This window comes from Anser anser, assembly GCF_964211835.1.
Source record: "Anser anser genome assembly, chromosome: 23".
Lineage (NCBI taxonomy): Eukaryota > Metazoa > Chordata > Aves > Anseriformes > Anatidae > Anser > Anser anser.
The window spans coordinates 334,574-349,041 of record NC_139744.1 but is presented as its reverse complement, the minus strand read 5'-3'; the positions used below and the strand labels follow the sequence as shown (position 1 = coordinate 349,041).

The 14,468-nt window shown below is 50.0% G+C and overlaps 1 protein-coding gene across 2 annotated transcripts; it reads right to left on the bottom strand.

Annotated features, from left to right (window-relative positions):
• Positions 1-5,786: 5,786 nt before the first annotated feature.
• On the bottom strand, positions 5,787-13,477 carry HOXB13 (homeobox B13). 2 transcript variants are annotated; one of them, XM_083809435.1, is made up of 2 exons: positions 8,423-13,477; positions 5,787-7,637 (listed from the first exon to the last, which is right to left on the bottom strand). In XM_083809435.1, exons 1-2 carry the CDS (start codon positions 9,180-9,182, stop codon positions 7,384-7,386), a joined length of 1,014 nt encoding a protein of 337 aa, XP_083665561.1. In that variant the 5' UTR covers positions 9,183-13,477; the 3' UTR covers positions 5,787-7,383. The 2 variants fall into 2 exon arrangements, with proteins under 2 accessions (XP_083665561.1, XP_083665562.1); XM_083809436.1 differs by having other exon boundaries at positions 7,505-8,196.
• Positions 13,478-14,468: the final 991 nt, after the last annotated feature.

Below are 14,468 nucleotides of genomic sequence, written 5' to 3'. Positions count from 1 at the left end.
TGTTAAATTTAATCAAGCACATCAGTTTACATATTGTTTCTAATGATTAAATTCCCTGTCACTGTGTTTTTTTTTTTGTTTGTTTTGTTTTGTTTTTACATATAGGTGAAGGTACTGGTGGTGCATTGAATTCCAAAAAAATATCCATAAGCCAAAAACGTTCAGGCTGTTTGCATGCTGTGTTCTCAATCAGTAACTTGTATACTCTCAGCAAAAGCATCCAAGATTTCACACAGATGCTTTAGGAATACTGTAGACCTGAAAACATGGGCCAGTAAATACGTTTGACCCAACAGCTGATCTGCACTTTGTGTTTGCTTGACACCAGTAGAAGCAATAGCCCAGCAAATGGTCCCAGTGGCTAGCCCTGCTCAACTGCCTGTTCCACTGGAGCCAGTACACTGTGGATTGCAACCTGTTTGCTGTGAAACCCTTCAGGTTCAGAGGGGGGGAAGTTAGTGTTGGAGGGAGGAGGGGCAGGAAGGACAGTTACTGCTTGGAAACCCCCAGCACAAAAAGATCTTGTACCACACAGCATGTCTGAGGGCGCTGGACTTGCTGCTAGTGTACTGTACAGACTGGCTCACAGGCAGTAGGTTCCAGCATGTTCTAAATACATCAGACTCCTTGACCTTCATGGAGTTCATCCTGTCTTATGTTCCTTTGTTCCATGTTTCTGAACATCCCAAAACCGTGATCAAATTCCTCATCTTATACCAAGACAAATTTTCTTGGTGAATAAAAATACGAAGTTATGAAATTCCACCTCTTTCTCAACTGTCTGGCTCTGTCTCATCTTCACAGGTCTGTGGGGATTGTTTCTGGGTGCACATATGGAAAAACACATGGGCATATGCTACTTTGGCTACTGCAGGTCACTAATCTCTTGTCCATCTGAAAGACATTGCCTTAACAGGCCACAGCTTGCACAGGACAGATGGAGAGAAGAGAGACAGAAATTAATTGTAGGAGAAAACCTCTGTTGCCTGAAAGAAGCACCTCTGTTTGCACTGAAAGAAGCGCCAACTCCATCCTCAGTGGAGCTGCAGCGTTATTAGGTCAGTGTTTCAGCAATGTAAACCAAGAGATGTTGTGGACTGACAAATAGGAGAAGCTATCATAATTTTCATGCTGCAAAAAGGCTCTACTTCTTTGCTTGAAAATGTGCATGAAATGATGTTCCCAGTCTCCTCTGCACTAAACCTGGAGAGGTTGCTTTGAACTTAAACCGATGCAGGAGACTGCAGAATTTTGCTGGTGAACTTCTGCAAAATAGCTGTTTTTTTCACATCAACATAAGCCTGGAGATTAAAGAGAGAGCTGGAGGGACATGTTGCACCAAGGCCACATGACAGAAAGAAAGGTTCACCCTTGACCTCATCAAGGCCAAATGAGTTTTACCTCTCACAACTCCTGGCTTTTTAGTGCATATTTAGACCTTCTAACTTGGACAAAGGCTGCTCAGAAATTTCATCCCAAACTGAGGTGCAATCTAGACTGATTGGAAATGGTAGGTGAGTAATAGTGACTCAGTCATGCAGTGTCTGCAGATCTCTGTCATGCCCTGTTCTGGTTGCACGTATTGCTCTCAAAATGTCCCCCATTTTAAAGAACTTCCATTGCTGAAAGCTGTTGCTTCCAGAGCTCATCACTGAATGAGCCCCAGTGCTTTCAAACCTTTCTCAGTACAGGAAGAATGGTATTTAACATAATTTAACGACGTTTCACTTCTCATCTCTCCTGTTTCATGTAATAAAGTGCTGAAAAACAAAATGTGTTGTTTTTTGTTTTGTCTTTGGCATTATTACTCTTTCTCTATTTTTTTCTTAGGAAAATATTCAATGCTTTTGTTTCTGATGAACTTCATAAAAAGTGGGTTCTGGGCTTAGTGTGCAGATGTGAGTGTTTATGCAGGTACCTGAACCAGAGACTGCTAAAGTCAAAGGAAATTTAAAGCACTTCACTAATTGTTGGGGGTTGGGCAGGATGAAGGCATATAGCTATTTTAGTGGATTAAAGACAACTTTTTTCAGTAGCAAATTTCTTCCAGGTAGCCTTTTCCTACTGGAATTTTCCAAGCCAGAAATGCTTTTCTCCTCTCTTTTGCCTGCCAACAGCACTTCAGGTAAGCAATGACTGTCCTAGCAGCCTTGGTTATTTACAGCCACATCTACCATGACAATTACAGCTACATGGGTGCTAGAGGACAATGCTAGAAGCCCCATGTCCCACAAGGTGCTTGAAAGCTGCCTAGTCTTAAGCATGATTAATCTCCTGCATTTCATTTACCTGATGATAATGTAACAGATCCTTTCATTTGGTTGCTTTTGTTGCTTTATGAAACTGAATATAAGCACAGCCGGGATTTTCTTTCCCTTCTCCGTGCAAAACAACAACAAAAACTGTAGTGTCATACTAACTGATGCACTGATTTCGACAGATTTTTCTTCATTAGTTATTACCCTTCTTGTGGCTGTTAAGAAAGGTTTTCGTTCTTGCTAATAAAAATAAAAGCAAATGGGCATTCTCATAATAATTAATAAATAATAATAAATAATAATAATCATCACAATAATAAAATCTCTGCTAGCCTTGGAACTTAAAGATTAAAATCAACCAAACGAAAACCTACATATAATGGACAAAGCTGTTGAGCTGCAAATTGTTCAAAGGGACGGGAGACACGTGCAAGGTGAGCGCAGACACAACTAGGGCTCTACTCTTTCTGTGTAAAATTCTGCTTAAAAGTGATTTTTTCCAGCCTCGGGGCCGCAGCCGCTCCCGGCGAGCTGGGATCCCACGTTCCCGTGAGATCGGAGAAAACGTTTGCGGTGCGAAAAGAATAAATCGGGCTTCTTGCCCTCGGCTCTCCGCCGGGCTCGGGTTTCTCCTCCCGCCCTGCAGGACGACCGAGAGCAGCAGAATCGCCTCTTTCTTGCGCTGCGGTCCCGCCTGCACCCAAACCGGCGGCGCTCCGGTGAAGGCGGGGGTGCAGCCTGAGCGCGGAGCGGCCGCAGGCGCGGAGCCGCCTTCCCGAGCGCGGTGCTTCCCTCGCGCTCTTCCGCGGACATGCGGCGAAATGCAAAGGGGCAGCGGAGACAAGGTTTCCTGCTTGTTCATCTCTCGCCCTTTACAGCAAAAAACGTGTTTGGCCATCATGCTGCGGAGCTGGCAGAAATAAAGAAAAGATTGCGCTTCAAAGGAGTCAAAAAGAGCCCCCTTTTCTCCTCTTTTTTATTGCAACAGAAAATCGTACATGGATCTATAATGCATATATTTCACAGTCCTGAAGTGTACATTAACATTCAGCACACGGCTCTCTTCGGTGGGAATGAAATGGTTTTGAGTGCTATTTAACAAAAAACAATTCAAAAACCATGACTATATTGAATTTCAGCTTGAAAAATCGAAATATTTCTCACTTGGAAGCCGGCTTCTGTACATTAGAGCAAGAACTCTAACGAGAAGAGAGGTTTAGTAGCTGTTTAGGAAATATTTTATCGCAGTGGCTCTTTCACAGTGGCGTGAGACTAATCATTGGTGAGTTTGCTTGCAGACAATAAACCTGTTTCATCTTATTTTCTTTTATATAAGGCAATTGTCATCTAACAGAGAAGGATAAAGCTGATTCCGGTATAAATTTAATAATATTTTGCTTTTGTACAGAGTGTAACGATATAATTTATCTAAAAGACATTTCCTGACACTGCTTTGTAATAAAGAGTTTTATCTTATTTTTATTGGGTGTAACTACAATGAAAAATTTCCTGTTTTGTGTACAGGTGTAAAACTGCATGATGGTGTACAGCGGCACACTCACTAGGAAGTCACATCGTCTTCGTGTTTGAAAAACAGTATAAAATAGGAAAGAGAGACAAGAGAGATGGGGGAAGAAAGAGAGACTCAGAAATCCCGGAGATTCCTTTTATATTGTATTTTATTTTTGGACTCAGATTAGGAAAGAAAAGGAGTCAGGATATAAAAAATGCACCTTTGATTCTGTCATGAGGTTTAGATAGGATTCTGTTATTAGCTGCATAAAGGAGAAGCAGGGAAATGCACAGAGCAGTCTGAGGTCCTTGTTAATGACATCTCATCAAGATGCTTGTAAGACCCAAGAATGTTTACAACGTGGGCTCAAGTTCAATGACAAAATCCTTTGAAGGGGAAAAAAAAAAGGCCAGACACTTTGTGCAATGGGAATGAACTTGAACAAAAGAAAGGAGTCAAAGGCTGGGGGAAAGAGGAGGAGGCATGAAGGAAGGACTTGGAAGATGTTTCCCCACTATTTCTATCTTTTGCTTGTTCATGGGTGTATCTGTGTTACATTTTAATTTGACTGAAAAAAAAAAGAAAAAGAAAAAGAAAAAGAGGGAAGGAGAAAGGGAAGGGGAAGCAGAAGGATGCCATACTCGCAGACCCTGCAGAACCGGGCCCGGCACACCTCACCTGCTGAGAAGCACCTTGGGGCGGGCGGCCGGTGGGTGAGGGCGCTTCTCCAACAACCGTGTTTTAAAAGCAGCGCTCTTACTAAAACCATACCTGAGGCCCCCGCCCACCCTGGACCTCCTAGGGCTGCTCTGCCCCGGTTTTGGGGTTGCTCTGCCCCAGGTTTTCTGATTTTCAAGTTCAATGGCAAAGGGAGGGGGCCGGGAGCCTTCACCTGGCCCCGGCAGCGGCTCCTTCCCGGAGTTTTACGAGAATGTCAGGACTTTCTTGCCTTTTGCTGAGGCCGCCGCGTAAAGGTTTTACAGCTCTCCCCGAGACTTCCCTCCTCCCCTTCCTATCTGCATTTTCCGCCTCGGATTCGGGGCCGGAGCGGAGGACAGGGATGGGGGGGGAGTCATGTCTCCCACTCTCAGCCCAGTTCTCCAGGAGGAGGGGGAGGCAGCAATCCTAACGGGGCTGGAGGTGTCTGGGGTCCACCCACCACGTCTCCAGACGTTCCAGTGCACGTTTTGGGACATCAGTGAAAGACCCCAGCTGTAAAAAAGAATGGGAAAAAGAAACATGTCTGTAAAATGATTAACCCTTAACTTGCAATAGAGGGGCACTTTAAGAGGATAAGCCATTTCCAAACCCTGGAGTAGACCTGGTTTCTTTTGAAGTCACTCGCAGGTACAGGCCGTTGGAGATCACAGACGGATTTCTTTTTTGTTTTATCGTATTATTTGTTTTTCTTTGGGGAATATCCGAGGGACTTCTTATCGGCTAAAGCCGCTTCTGTACGGCCCCTACAGAGGCATGGAAATCAGGGCTAGAGATTCATTACCGGTCATACAGGCTTAAAGAAAAAGATACTTTTGAGATTCTCGTCGACCGGCACGTTCAGGAAAGCAGAACAAACCCTTCGAGACGCTTTCCAGAGTGGCGGGAACGGAGGGTGCAGCCGCGAGTCGGTGAACCTCCGACCCTCCCTCCCAGCCAGAAACTGGAAAACAAAATTTAAAAAAAAAAAAAAGAAAAAAAAAAGAATGCCCCAACTGGTTCAAAACAGAGCAATTCGGAGCAGAATCTGGATGGGGAAGAGCGAAGTGTAGTCGGTCCCCGCACGACAGCGCCTGCGCCCCTGTCCGAAGCCCGAGGAGCGTTACAGCCGAGCGCGGAAGCCTTCGTGTCTCCGCGGCGTTCCCCGCACGTTTCCGCGCCCGTTTTGCTCCCGTTTTGCTCCTTTTTCACCTTTGTTTTGCGGTGCCGGGGCCGGGGCCGGGGCCGGGCTGCCCCGCGCGCCATTGGCTCCCCCGCCTCGCTCCCCGTGACGTCACGGCGGAGGGGCGCCCGCCCGTGCCCGCCCCCCCCCCCCCAGCGGGGCTCGGGGCGAAAACACCGCGGGGGGACGCGCAAAGACGGGGAGAGCGCGGCCGGCCCCAGCCCGCTCCCTGCCGGGCACCTGGCGGGAGCCTGCGCCTGCCCCTGCCTGCAATAGTTAATACACGTGTCATTGGAAACGGGCGAAATCGCTGCCTAAAATAGCCATTAATTAGGGCACGCTGCGGCTCAATGCTCCGAATCTGTGAAAGAAAAGGCAGGAAAAATTAAAAAAACAAAAATAAACGCGGGTCGTGGTAACGGTGTTTTGAAGTTTATTCATCCTTTCAGAGGCTGTTTTGGGGTTTACAAGCAGACTTAAACACAACGCTGCTGCGGGGACTCTCCAAGGCAACACTCCGCTGCCTTTAAACACCGAGATATTGAACAGATCCTGTACGTGGTTTGCAATCCTGCACCGAGCCCTTCCCCGAAGCCGTAACATACAAGTGCAGAGAAGAGAGCATGTTTGAGTACTTCCACCCTATTTATGCTGTTGTAAACGATCACAAAGTTTCTTAATATTAAACAATATTATTCAGTAATATACGAAGGTTGTCTCAGACATGCTATGAAACGTATCGCTATAATTCTGCATTATTAAGAGAAGGAAAATGTGGATACAAATATACGTATATATGCACAAACGAAACCGTCTATGAAATTATACGAATTGCATTTACCTGTATCAAAATATATTCACGAACATACATGTAAGTGTATGTATATATGTGCGTATACAAACACATGTATATATATTCATATCCACACAGCTGGTTACTATATTGCATGTATATACGTGCATACGTTTGGGTATCTGGGTATATATAAACACACGAACACCGATATCATATACGATAAAAGGTAAAATAATGCATAATCCTATATATGTGCATACCTATATGTATATTTTATATATAACAGCACAAAACGTATTACGTGCCTTCATAAATGTATGTCTATGTGTACATGTTGTACACATGTACTGTGCATTCACGCAAAACCGCACGTTTATACCAATAAAAAAAAAATCACGTGTGTTTCTATGTAACACACCTGGAGTATACACACACGTTTTGATACTTCTGCCTGCAATTAAGGAAATTTTATTTTTACGCTCTAAGTACAGCTTTTCTTCTCTAAAGACCAAATTCCTTGTGAAATCCCCCACCCCTCCGCCTCGGTCAGCCCGCTCCTGCACGGAGGCGAGACAGAAGTTGCGTGTTTGGGGTTAATTAAAGCAATTATTATTTTTTTTTTTAACGCTCTGAGGATGCAGTTCAAACAAAAGCGGTGGGAGACGGAGAGCACGATGTCTATAGCGACGTTGTAAGACGAGAGGGCCCTCTGCGTGCAGACCGGGCAGGAACGTTGCATCTTCTTAAGCTGCCCTCGTTGGAGGCTGGGTTTAACTCCTCGGGAACAGAGCCGAGCGGTGCCCCGCGCCCCGAGCTGCACCGGGCGGCGGGGGTGGTGCGGCCCGCCCCGGGCGCCGCTCGCTCTCGCCGCTGAAGGAGCCGGAGTCCCCTTGCAGACTGGGACTCTTCGGGGCTGCGGTGCGGGGTGGCCGTGTCCTCACGGAGTGCTGCTGCTTTTGATTTTGGCGACGACTTTCTTCTCTTTCACCCGCCTGTTCTGGAACCAGATGGTAATCTGTCTCTCTGTGAGGTTGGTGGCAGCGGAGATCTTCCTCCTTTTGTCACGGGTGATGAATTTGCTGCTGGCGTACTCCTTCTCCAGCTCCTTCAGCTGCCCCTTGCTGTAGGGGACCCTCTTCTTGCGTCCCCGGCGGAAGGAGCACCCGTCGGAGGGTAGCTGCGTGGTGGCGTCTGGGCGCAGGGAGAGACGGGTCTGAGTGATGCCAGGGCCCGGGGGGTCGGTGGGCGGGCATCCCCACCCCTTCACCCCCGCACCCCTCTCCCGCCGGCTTTTCCTCACAGCAGCAGCACCTTTTCCCTGCCTCCCCATTTCTTCCCTCGAACCTTCCTGTCTCCTGACAATTTCTTTCCTAATGGAAGTCAGCTTTTTTCTTCGCTCAATGTATTCATATCTGACTGTTTTTTGGGGGAGGGGGAAGGGGACACGACTCCACGTAACAGCAACCGACGTGAGAGAGCTGATACGACGTGCGCTGGTTCAATGCGTACTCGCTCCGCGGGTTCAGCGCGTAACGCGGGGCCGGTGAACGGCCGAGCAGGGCCGGGGCAAGTTCACTCCCGCCGCCGTGGCATGGGCAGCGGACGTGGGGCATGGGCACGGCCCCCCTGTTCTCAGGACCACGTACACCCAGCCTTTAAACCAATCCGTCCCGTTGCTTGCGGACTGCGGCTGGCCCCCAACTACCCGGATCGTTCCTGAACCTGGGATGTGTCACCGATTGCCTCCGTTCTGAGAGGGCGATGAGTTGCAAAGAGCAGTGTTAATCTAAATTGCTGGTTTTGGAGCCTGCGGACCGACTACAGTGAAATGGCTCACGAACAAGCTTTCCTGGAGCTGCAGTAGCAGCTCCCCAGGAGGTTACTGGAAGCTGTGATCCCAACTACCCGCACGCACGGCGAGCACCCCACACCTCCCCTCTCCCAGCCCCTCCGCAGCTCCAGCCCAGGGACTTTACCTGCAAAGGCGGATTTCAGGAGGTACCCGGCCTGGCCCTGCTCTTTGGGGCAGCACATCTGGCCGCTCCAGCTGCCGCCCAGAGCCCACGGCTGGTGGTAACCGTCCACGGGCAGCAGCGTCTCATGCCGTGCCTCCCCGGGGCCGCCCAGCCCCGGCACCACCGACACGTCCAGGTACCCGGCGACGGGCTGGTAGGGGGCCCCGTAGCTGGGGTAGAAGGCGAACTCCGCGGGGCGGCTCTGGAAGTCCTCGCTGCTCGCGGGGGGGTCCAGGTACTTCTCGGGGGTGAAGGGGCCCTGGGCCGGGCCACTTTTGAGGGCGCTGCGGGCGACGCGGCAGGAGTAGTAGCCGCTGCCGAAGTATCCGTAGGGCAGCGGGGCGGAGGCGGCGGGGCCCGGCGGGGCGGCGGGGCCCGGCGGGGCGGCCAGGCACGGCTTGGCCGGCTCCTCCGCCGGGTAGCTGGGGTTCATCCCGGGGGGAGGCGAAGGGCCGCCGAGAGCCGGGGCGGGGAGCAGGCCCCTGCCTTGGCCGCCTGCGAAGCCCCCGGCTGCCAGGAGCCCCTCGAGGCCCGAGGGGGCGCGGGGCTCCGGAGGCTGCATGCGGGGCGGCGCGGGGGATGGGGCATGGGGAGAAGCTGCTCGACAGCACCCGGGCGCTGTCCGAGGGGGGTCCCCGGATCTTTTTAAAAGGCTGTGAGCTGCCGAGAGCTGCCTTTCCCCGCCGGGCTGTCCTGACGCAATGGCCAGGGCCTGCCTCATTGGCTGCTGCTCGGGGGGAAAAGGACGGAGAAGGAAGGAAAAAAAAAAAAACAAAAAAAACACCTCCCCCAACCCCTCCAGTCCTAATAAACCCTGGCTGCAGAAATAGCGAAAATACTTTTATTGCAATAGAAGGAGGAGGGAGGACCCCCCCCCAAGCACGTGACAGGTGGGTACACAGGAGGTGCCTCTTGCATCATGTCCCCCCCCCCAAAAAAAAGTAGAGGGACGAATTAAGTGTGTGTGTGGGGGGGAGAGGGAGGATCGAAAACAGTGAGAGGGAGCAGTCCTGGAAAAAAAATACAGGCTCATACTAAAGCCATCTTTCAGCGGTGTGTCCCCTTCTTCCCACACAGGTCCGAGGGTTTCTGCCTTTGCAAAAAATCCGACCTGACTTGGGGATACCTGAGGACCCCTTTGGGCCCTCAGCTTTGCTCTCCGTGAGGCTGTGGAGAACCGGCACTGCCGTGGGACAGGGCTTCCCCTCTGCCCCTGCCTTGCTCTCCACTCATGCTCAGGGATTGTGTCCCATCATCACACATATCACATATGCACCCCAATCTTTCCCCAAAAAAAAAAAAAAGAGGGAAAAAAAAAAAGAGGAAAGAAAAATAACTGCAAAGAGTGGAAAAAAAAAAAACCAAACCTCCTTGCACCCAGCTGTTGCCTCTTTGCACAGTGCTGGCGTGGAACTGGGCCTGGTCTGCAGGTCAGTATGGATCCCAGCTAAGTAGCTCAAAGGGAAAGAGTTTTGAAAAGAGGGTGGAGAAATAATACAGAGACCCCTTTGGGCCCCAGAGTAACAGGCAGGTGGAGAGACAGGCAGAAGAGGTAAAGACAGATGGATGTAGAGGTAGGGGATTACATCAGCATGGAAAAGTTTGGAGTAAATACGATGAGGCCTGTGCATAAGTGCTTATTAATAAATCTTTTGGGTACATGCATTTTTCATCACCTGTACACACAGTACAAACACACACAGCCTCATTTCTCCCTCCTGTTTCTGTTTTTCTCTCAAAGGCCTTTGTCTGGTGGAAACTTTCACCACAGTTACTCAAATAACAGTTGAGTTCATGCCATGTTTCTGCATCGTTTCCTTCTTGCAAAGAGATCAACTCAAGAAATCGAGATTTTCTCCTTGCTTATTAACAAATTATAGAAAAACTGCTCCTTCTGTCATGTCTTTAGGCCACCAAATCATGATCCTTCTTCCCGAAGGAGCTGCATCAGCCTTTCACACGCAGAGACAGAAAAAAGTCAGGAAATAGGGATTGTGATGCTGGGCCAGGCATATGGGAGCGTTACCTTGCCCGAAATGCCTCCCCGGGGGGACCCCCCCCAGGCTTGTGGGAGGTAAATCCCACGCCGTGTCCGTTTCGGAGCCACTTGGCAGTGCCCAAATGGACACGATGGAAAAACACCGGCTTGACAAAGCCCCTGGCTTGTGTCTTGTGGCTTCCTACCTGTGTATGTGTCTGGGGAGGCTGGGTGAGGGGCGTTCAGCCTGCCGGGGCCGGGCTGCGGCCCCGGGGGCAGCAGCCGCCGAGCCGAGGGGTAGGACTGGCTCGATCACCTCCAACCCGACGCGGAAAAGCCCCGTTCGCTGCGGCAGGCTGCCTCCCCACTCCCATACCGCTCCTTTCAGCTCTGGAGATCTGCGAGGGGGGTTGTCCCGGTCTGTTTCGTCGAGATCCGCTCCCGCACCGCTTCCTTGCCCGCCGCGTTTCGCAGGAAAACAGCTGAACCACAGCGCAAAGCTGAGCCCCCAGTCTCGGCTCCTCGCTCGGCCCTTCTTTCTCTCTTTTGTTAAAAATCTCGGAGTCTTGCTGAATCCGATGATTTTCTTTTCCAGAAGAAAAAAAGAATCAGAGGAAAGAAAAGAAAAAAAAAAGTCCTGTCTTTTTAGCCTTCACCTTTCCTATTTCAGAGCTTCTTTCTTCCCTTTCTGTAGTTTAACGACTGCACTCCTTCTTTGACGCTCTTTTTATGCTCTGCTCCTGCCCTCTCCCCGTTTGCTTTGAGCCAGCGCTCACAACTCGGGCGCTGGGACAAGGCGGCCGCGACGGTCGGCCAAGTGTTTGTCGACGGGGCCGCAGCTCCCCCGCGTCTCGCGGTGCTCCTTCGCAGAAAGGTCGGGTTTAATCCGGAGGTCAAGGCCAAGTTGAAAGTTAAGGGCCTGTTTACTTCGGGGGCTTCTCTGCGGCGGGAGCTGCGGCCGCCGTCGGGGCTGCTCCGTGGGTCCCGGCGGCTGCGAGGAACGGACCCGCGGCGGCTTTGCGGGGAGGAACCTCCGAGGTGGCCCGGACTGAGCCTGAAGGGGGATCCGCGGACAAAGCGACTGGCTGCAGATTTTCCTGCTAGTTTGTCATTTTATTTATCTTTATTTATTGTTTATTCAAAGCGCGGAAAGAAAAGGAGTGGGATCCACCAGCAGAAGCACCCAGGCAGCCCAACGCGCACAGACACCCTCATTAACAGAGGGAAAGGAAACGCTGATTTTCGGAAATGTGATTTCACTCCGTTTCACGGAAACCCTCGAGCAGGCTGGTGCGCGGCGGTTCGCGGCCGGCGGACCCCGCCGCGCTGCTCCGGCAGCAGCAGCCTCGCCTCTGCCTTCCGCGGGTGCAGCGACCGCAGGAGCAGCGTCGGAGAGGACTTTGCCTTTCCACCTGGCTCCCCGAGAATTTGCACTTGGGCTAATTTATTTATCGGCATTACCTATTTTCGAATTTTTGTCATACCGCGTGCTTCTGAGATCTCGATTCCCTTCAGCTATTCTTCTTTATAACATGTTGCAAAAATTTTGAGCCCGCTTTGCCGTGGAAATAGTTTAGTGCGGCTTCCAAACTGATAATAACCTTTCTGTCCTTCGACGATTTTACGCTGAAAATTCAGTGTGATATTTTATGTCACAATAAAGCAAGAGGAACGTTATTATTTTAAAAGAAAAGAGTGATTTCTTTTACCAGTTCCTCTCTTCTCGTGACAATCGTGCTTAAAATTATTAAAAACGCTTATTAGTTTGCAACTATTCTGCTATTTTATTCTCGATAGGATCCATTTAATATTTATGTCATCTGGAATCCGAAAAGCTTTGAAATAACTCTTAACTGGCTGTAAATTTTTTAAGCAATTGAATTTGAAGTCGTTGTTACAAAATACGAGGGAAAAAAATCAAAACCAACCCTAACCCCCAAGCAGTTTGAAAGGGAAAAATTGGAACTACTTAAAGACTTAACGTTTGGAAATAATCAATTGTTGGAAAATTGAATTCTGGGTCTGGAAGGGAGCCCAGCTCTTTGGTTTCTGATTTTGGCAATATTTCTGGGAAGAAAAATCAAATAAAGGCAAACATTTTGATCTTTTTTTTTTTTTTTTTCCCTTCACCGCCGGCCACTCCTTTCCCACCCCACAGGCATCCCCGGAAGCCCAGTGGTGGTAGGTGCGAATAGTTCTCTCCCTGGTGACTGGAGGGCCAGAATCTGCACTTTATAGCACATTTCTCTTGGGTCCTTTGAACAAATCAGCTGGCATGGGAACAGAGAGCATGGCCTGACTCCTCTTTGCTTCTTTTATCCCTGTATATTGTTGCCACTCCACGCTGAAGCCCTGGCCGAGCCCCCAGCGCCACAATCACTGCAGCACATTTTTGCACACACACCCTTTTTGGGGTGAAATGTGAGGTGACTTCAAACTCGTGGCGTTTTGTTTAATCCGGTTCTCCCCATCCCTGAACCCTCCAGGTCTCTTCTCCCCTCCCCAGCCTTGACTGGTGGCTTCTTCCATGCCTCTTATCTTCCCTTTGAGGAACCCGGAAGGCTGAGTGCTGATGTGCACCACTTGTGTCTTGCTCTTGGACTGTCAAACCTGAAATCTCCAGTTTGGGTCCATACTTCCCTTTTGCCAAAATGTGAAAATGAAACCCTGGGCTGTTCCCTGAAAACTGCAGCTGTCAGTGCCCCAAACCCTGACGTTCCCTCAGAAAATGCCCCCCTTCCAACTTCTCCCTGCCCATCTCCTGCATCCTGTCCTGCAGCCCTGGCCTCTCCCACACCAAGCTCCTCAGGCTGGGAGGCTGAAACCTCAGAGGGGGCCAACTCTGTACTCCTCCTTCCACCATGAGGGGAAGAAGCATAGATGGAGTCCACAATGACTTTTCCTGCAGGGTGGAAGCCCGAGGAAAGTGGAGGGGATGTGTCCTGGGTGCAGCTTATGAGGCAAATGCTCCTGCCCTGGAGCAGAGATACAAAATATAAATGTGCATCTGCTGCTGCAAATAGAGATGTCTGCACATCCTCAACCTGGAAACAGCCTCATAAACATTCCCGCATGTCCCTGTTTGTGTCAGCTCTATGTACAATCCAGCTCTTCAAGTGCACTTCCTTTAAATATGGCAAGATGTGCATCTCTGCAAACCCCTTCCACATACCCCTATATGTGTGTACATGTACGTGCATCATGCACTGTGGCTGTGCATCCTGTTGAGTGTCCCACCCAGATGGAGCAACCCTTTAGCCTGAGCATGTGTCCCTGCTTGGCATCGAGCCCAGCAATGTGCACCCACCACTGCATGCACCACAGCCCTGCTCACGTAGGACCTTGCCCCAGGGACTAACTTGGTGTTCCCCAAGTCCCTGCTCAGCTAAAGCAATCTATTTCAGCTGTTGTGGGATAAAAGGGGAATTATTTTGTGCATGGTGTTTAAGCCTTGTTTCTGATGTTCAATTCATTAGGAACTGTCATATTCCTTTGCACTGGTCTCTGCTCTCTACTGCTGATGGGAGCCTGCAGCAGGGTGTGGGTTCTGCAGGCAGCCTGCAAAGGGGCACAGCTTGATGACATGCATAGAAGGGCTCACAATAAGGCAAATTTTGGGTAGAATCAGGAGTAGGTTGAGACTTGTTCTAAAAAATGTGCCTGAGACTGGGATCCCCCTGAGGAAGGTGAACCTAGGTGGTTATCCAGACAGGTCAGGAGCAGCTCTCCCACACCAGGCATGCTGCTGCCAGGGCAGCCTGGAGGCGGGAACCAGAGTAATCCCCTTCCCTATAGGCAAGTTTGTTCACATGCTGAGGAAGGCTGTGGGGCAGCAGTAGGGCTCTGACTGCAGAGATCTGTCCAAACTTACGGCAGCTGTTGAAGCTCTTTATGCCTCTGATTCCCAGGTGGGACCATGCCTCCTCTCTAGCCAGGCTCCACTGCAATTGATCACTTTCAATTCTAACTTCTCTGATAATTCAGAGATTTCTTCCTAGGACAGAAAGCTAGACATGGGACCTTTGTGTT

Coding starts and splice junctions, on each gene's coding strand:
- HOXB13 (XM_083809435.1), bottom strand. CDS start 9,182: ATGAGGCAGGCCCTGGCCATTGCGTCAGGACAGCCCGGCGGGGAAAGG. Junction 7,638..8,422: donor CCTGAAATCCGCCTTTGCAG/GTAAAGTCCCTG, acceptor CCCTGCGCCCAG/ACGCCACCACGCAGCTACCC.